Source organism: Pristis pectinata, chromosome 3 (assembly GCF_009764475.1).
Source record: "Pristis pectinata isolate sPriPec2 chromosome 3, sPriPec2.1.pri, whole genome shotgun sequence".
Lineage (NCBI taxonomy): Eukaryota > Metazoa > Chordata > Chondrichthyes > Rhinopristiformes > Pristidae > Pristis > Pristis pectinata.
Window position 1 is genome coordinate 44,407,784 of NC_067407.1, and position 6,087 is coordinate 44,413,870.

The 6,087-nt window shown below is 45.4% G+C and overlaps 1 protein-coding gene across 1 annotated transcript in view; it reads right to left on the minus strand.

Annotated features, from left to right (window-relative positions):
• smg7 (SMG7 nonsense mediated mRNA decay factor) overlaps nt 1-2,152 on the minus strand; it is a 94,001-nt gene extending 91,849 nt beyond the window's left edge. Inside the window, 1 exon segment of the mRNA XM_052011630.1 lies at nt 1,797-2,152. Within this exon segment, the coding sequence (XP_051867590.1) occupies nt 1,797-1,825 (29 nt within the window). The 5' untranslated portion in view covers nt 1,826-2,152.
• Between the last annotated feature and the right edge of the window lie 3,935 nt (nt 2,153-6,087).

The window sequence follows — 6,087 nt, forward strand, 5'->3', positions numbered from 1 at the left end:
TGATCTCTGTTGATGATAGAGACAAACTTTTGACAGCGAAATATGCAGCTCAGTAGAAAACACACACAAATTCAAGCTTTTAGAAATAAGACACTACACGAGGCAGCAAAACATTGCAAAAGACTGCAGACTCCAGGACTTGCCATGGGATTGACACTTGACAGGATTGAATTGGTTAATAGATCTTATGAAGTGGGAAAAATGCAAATTCACCTTTGTCTCTGCCACAGTTAAATTGATTTCAATCATGCTTCCTTACATTTCAAATCATATTTTGCCTTATTTAGTGTTAAATCAGTTCTGTAAAGAGCAATGTAATTTCCTTGTCCGAACAGTGGTCTAGTTAGTGTTGAAACCAATCAGGTCTAGAGTTCTGCTTCAAGAGAAGGTGTCTTAGGACATACAACATTTGCAAGTAATATCTTTTGCAAGTTTTTTTTCCAATTTTTAATCTAAATTATGCATAAAGTGAATGAACTCTTAAATAATTACAACTCACAGAAGCCTAACATCTACGACCTCCAATACCTTTACCATAAATACATTTACAAGCAGCAAAACTGATGCACAAGTACAGTTTCTGATAAATCTAACAATTCATTCACAATCAAGGTCATAGAACCAACTGTATGACAGGCTTTTGACACTACTGTTCTATCTGATGTCTCACACATAGCAACTTTGGGAGTTGACCTGAAACAATTTTATTTAATGCTTTTAATACCAAATCTGTACCATTACCTTTTTTTAGTATCTGAAATTTACAAACAACGTATTTCCCAAAAAAATCCAATAGTTTTGATGGTGCAAGTTTATTAGTTTTAGTCATAGTGTAATAGATACAATACTATGAATGACATGTAAATTCCCTTAAACAGATGCTATCACCCTAAACACAAGGTAGAGGAGAAAATACTATTATTAATAAATTGGACTTGCATTTCATTCATCTTAGAAAGCAGTGGTCACATTCAGGTGGAAGCAGAGTGACTAGATCAATGTATTATTTCTCCAAGTATAAAAAAAAACTTCCATAAAGGGGAAGAGAAATTAAGAAGCTGTTTTGCATAAATGAATTACCAAAACAGAAATGTTTAAACGTTTAATGACCCAACCCATCTGGATTTTAAACCTTCATCTCAACTATGCTTTGAGATCTTCTCACCATTCTCCACCTCACCTTTCTGTCAAAATTTTAGCGATGAAGTTATGTTTACACAAAAGTATCACATTGCAAAATAATTAAAAATGTGTTGCATTTCCTAAGTCACCTTCTCTTGAAGCAGAGCTCTAGACCTGATCGGTTTCAACACCGACTAGACCACTGTTCAGACAAGGAAATCACTAAACAGAGATTACTGTTTCCTGCACTAATTCGGGCTATGAAAGGGGTAGAATCAGATGTTTACTTTCTGAAACCATGTGTGCGTACTAATACTATCTGATGTGTGTGTCTGTGTGGAGAAAGCTCGAGGTTACCAGGACTATGCCCCAGGACAAGTGCCAAACCCCACCTCCAAACTCCGGCGGCGGCGGGGGCAAACATTATCCGGCAAGACGCGGCGCGCATGCCCCGACCAGGTGCCGGAGATGGCAGCTCTTTATCTGGTACCGGGGAGGACACCAAGCAACCGTGCCGCTTCCAGACGCACCGTTGACGCCGTGCGGAAACCGAGAGCGGGGCTTAGGGCCTGGTGGCCGGGAAGGCGAACTAAATAACCCAGCCCCCGTCAAACACCTCCCTCCGCTCTCGGCCGCCATTAGCAACAGGCCCGAGGCCCGCTCCAGCCTCTCACCGTAAATACTGCGCGCAGAGCGTGTTCATTCTTCCTGGCTAAAGCCCAGCAGCAGCCGCCATGTAATCTCCCGAGTGGTGAACGATCCGGATGCCGTCGGCGAGGAGGAGGTTAAACTCATAGCTCGGCGCTGGATAGAGGGCGAAAAAAAATCAAAAACCGTCAAAATAATTTGCCAGGAAACCGCCTCGGGAGCGAGTAGGCGGGCGAGCGGTGGTGTGCGGGCCGTCGGCTGGTCAGGGGCGCCGGGTGTCGCTCTGAGCGCTGCCCTCAGGCCGCTCTCCGCTCGCTGCTGCTGGTGGCGGCGGCTTCATCGGTGTCACCGCCGACACCGTCCCCCCCGCTCCTCCGCCCCCTCCTCGATCCCACTCACTTCCGGCTCCAAACCGGTGCAACCCACATTGCCATCCGGCGGAAACACGCACACAACTCTCAAGATTACCACCTTCTTCCCCCCCTTCTCTCTCTCCCCCCCCCCTCCTCTCTCTCCCCCCCCTCCTCTCTCTCCCCCCCCTCCTCTCTCCCCCCCCCCCTCCTCTCTCTCCCCCCCCCTCCTCTCTCTCCCCCCCTCTCTCTCACCCCCCCATCTCTCACACCCCCCCTCTCTCTACCCCCCCCTATCTCTCCCTCCCCATCTCTCTCTCCCCCTCCAACACCCCCCCTCACTCTATCCCCCCCCCTCTCTCTCTCTCTCCCCCCCCCTCTCTCTCTCTCTCCCCAAGGAATAAATACATATTAAACGTCGAGGAAGAGAGGTGTGTTGAGGATTCGCTCGTTAGGAAACTGCTCACTTAGGAGAGTATAGAGGACGTAGGTTTGTACAGACAGATGACTAGAATGTGTATCTTATTTGGCACTGGTTTTGTGCATACGGTGGGTCTGGCTGTACTTGCAGCTCTGTTTTATTCTGAATTACCTCATTTTAGAAACAAACCAGGCTCAGTAAATGCATCAGTTTTGTGTTTGAGCCATAAGGATTGTCAGTTCAACTCCCACTCCAGAGACAGGACCTAGCTGATGTACCAGCTGCAGGGCAGAGGTAGTGCTACATTGTTGATAATGCTATCTTTTAGATTGACTGTTAAAATAAGGGACAAGATGTAAAAATTCTTATTGTGTTATTTTGAAGCTCTCTCCCAGTATCGCTCAGCTAACATCACTAAGCTTCTAGGCCTAAAGGTTCTTCCATAGAACAGGAACAGGCCCTTCGGCACACCATGTTTGCACCCACCAAGATGGCAATTGAAACTAATTCCATCTGCCTGCATGTGGTTCGTCTCCCTCTATCCCCTACCTATTCACGTATCTGCCTAAATGCCTCTTAAACGTTGCTATCGTAATCTGCTTAGACCACTTCTCTTGGCAGCGCGTTCCAGACACTGACACTTCTCTGTGTTTAAAAAAAAATTGCCTCACACGTCCCCTTTAAACTTTCCCCCTCTCACCTTAAACCTATGCCCTCTGATGTTTGACATTTCCACCCTGGGAAGGAGACTCTACCCTATCTATGTCTCTCATAATTTTACACACTTAGATCGGATCGCTCCTTGGCCTCCAATGCTCCAGTGAAAATAATCCAAGTTTATCCAATCCCTCCTTGTAGCTAATACACTCCAATCCAGGCAATATCCTAGGAAACCTCTTCTGCACCCTCTCCAAAGTCTTCACATTTTTCTTGTAGTGCAGTGACCAGAACAGCATACAGTACTCCAAATGTTTTTAAGTTTTATACAGCTGCAACAAGACTTCCTATTTTTATACTCAATTACCCACCAAGGAAGGTAAGCATGCTGTGCACCTTCTTTACCACTCTGTCCACATATGTTGCTACTTTCAGGGAGCTGTGGACTTGCACCCCAATAACCCCCTGTACACCAATGTTCCTAAGGATCCTGCCATGTACTGTATACTTTTCTCTTGTATTTGACCTCCCACAGCAGAACACCACTAGTTACAGACCTCCAGTCAGAAAAACACCCCTCCACCACTACCCTCTGTTTTCTATGACCAAGCCAATTTTGTACCAAACTAATCAACTCACCATGGATCCCATTCTTCTGGACCAGCCTACCATGAGGGACTGTATCAGATGCTGTACTGAAGTCCATCCACTGCCTTACCCTTATCAATCATCTCATCACTTCCTCAAAAAACTCAATCAAATTAGTGAGACAGGACCTCCCCTGCACAACACCATGCTGACTTTTCTTAACAAGTCCATGCTTTGCCAAATGTAAATCCTGTCCCTGAGAATCTTCTCCAATAATTTCCCTACCAGTGATGTAAGGCTCACAGGCCTAGAATTTCCTTGTTTGTTCCTGTTCCCCTTCTTAAATAAAGCAGCAACATTGCCTCTTCACCAGTCCTCTGAGACCCCACCTGGCTTAATAGTTCAATAGGCAGTGCGTTAATCTGACAATGCAGAGTGGACCTGTCTGTGCATGAACCCCCCAACATATTGCACACATGCCCCAAGGCATAGTGTTCAATAGAATCAGTCTTGTACCAGTAAAAGCACACAATAGTCTTTTCAGTGCAACATTTGGCTGTGAGCCTTTCTTAGCTTCACCCTAGCTTTGTTGCTGTGCACTGCGTCACACACACACAACCATTGTGTTCATCTCTGCAACTGTATAGCACTCTTTTTCTCTTCCAATGCCATTCAAATCTATACTCTTCAATAAATACCAAATTAAGATTGCATAATATTTCACCCTTCAAGCCTGAGTCTTCTCAGTTTGCATTCTCCTGGCCTTGTATTGGTATTCTTCATCTAAAAGACTGCTATTTTCATCTTCCAATCACTTCCCTCTATCTTTCATTATTCGATATGTCCTCTACACTGTTCCGTCAGCACCATTGGTACAAAGATTTGTTAATGAAAATTATTCAGTTGTATATTTCTGTTTCTGTGAGAATATCTTGTGTCCTCAATATGCCAAATACAATTACTTCTGGTAGTAGTGCTTGAGCAAGCAACTTTTTGGGGAGAGGGAAATTTCAGTCAGCAATAGGTGTCCAGCAACTAGACAGATAAAGGACATAACCAAATGAGTTAATTTGAAATAAACTTGTCTTGCATATCATTTGTACAGATCAATTCATTACACAGTGCATTGAGGTAGTTCAGGGTAAAAACAATAACAGAATACAGAGTAAAGTGTCACAGTTACAGAGGAAGTGCAGTGCAGGTAGCAAAGTCATGACAAGGTAGATTGTGAGGTCAAGAGTCCATCTCATCGTATAAGGGAATTGTTCAATAGTCTTATAACAGTGAGATAGAAGCTATCCTTGAGCTTGGTGGTATGTGCCCTCAGGCTCCTGTATCTTCTGCCTGATGGAAGAACGGAGAAGAGAGAATGACCTGGGTGGGTGGGGTCTTTGATTATGCTGGCTGCTTCACCAAGGCAGCGAGAGGTATAGACAGAGTCCATGGAGGGAAGGCTGGTTTCCATGATGTGCTGAGCTGTGTCCACAACTCTCTGCAGTTTCTTGCGGTCCTGGGCAGAGCAGTTGCCATACCAAGCCGTGATGCCTCCAGATAGGATGCTTTCTATGGTGCATCGATAAAAGTTGGTGAGTGTCAAAGAGGACATGCCAAATTTCTTAAGCCTCCTGATGACTTAGCTGGTGAGCTTTCCTGGCCGTGGCGTCCACGTGGTTGGACCAGGACAGGCTATTGATGATGTTTACTCCTAGGAACTTGAGGGTCTCAACCCTCTCGACCTCAGCACCATTGATGTAGATGGGTTCATGTACACTGCCCCCTTTCCTGAAGTCAATGACCAGCTCTCTTTTTTTTGCTGACACTGAGGGAAAGGTTGTTGTCATGACACCATGTCACTAGGCTCTCTCTCTCCTTCCTGTACTCCGACTCATCGTTATTTGAGATACGGTCTACTACGGTGGTATCACCTGCAAACTTGTAGATGGAGTTAGAACAGAAGCTGGCCACACAGTGATGAGTGTATAGGAAGTAGAGTAGGAGGCTGGGACGCAGCCTTGTGGGGCACCAGTGTTAAGAATAATCGTGCTGGAGGTGTTGCTGCCTATCCTCACTGATTGAGGTCTGTTGGTCAGAAAGTCAAGGATCCAGTTGCAGGGGGAGGTGTTGAGTCCCAGGTCTCAGTTTGGTGATGAGTTTGCTTGGAATTATAGTATTGAAGGTGGAGCTGTAGTCAATAAACAATAGTCTAACGTAGGTGTCTTTACTGTCCAGATGCTCCAGAGATGAGTGTAGGGCCGGGGAGATGGCATCCACAGTAGACCTGTTTCGACAGTAGGTGAATTG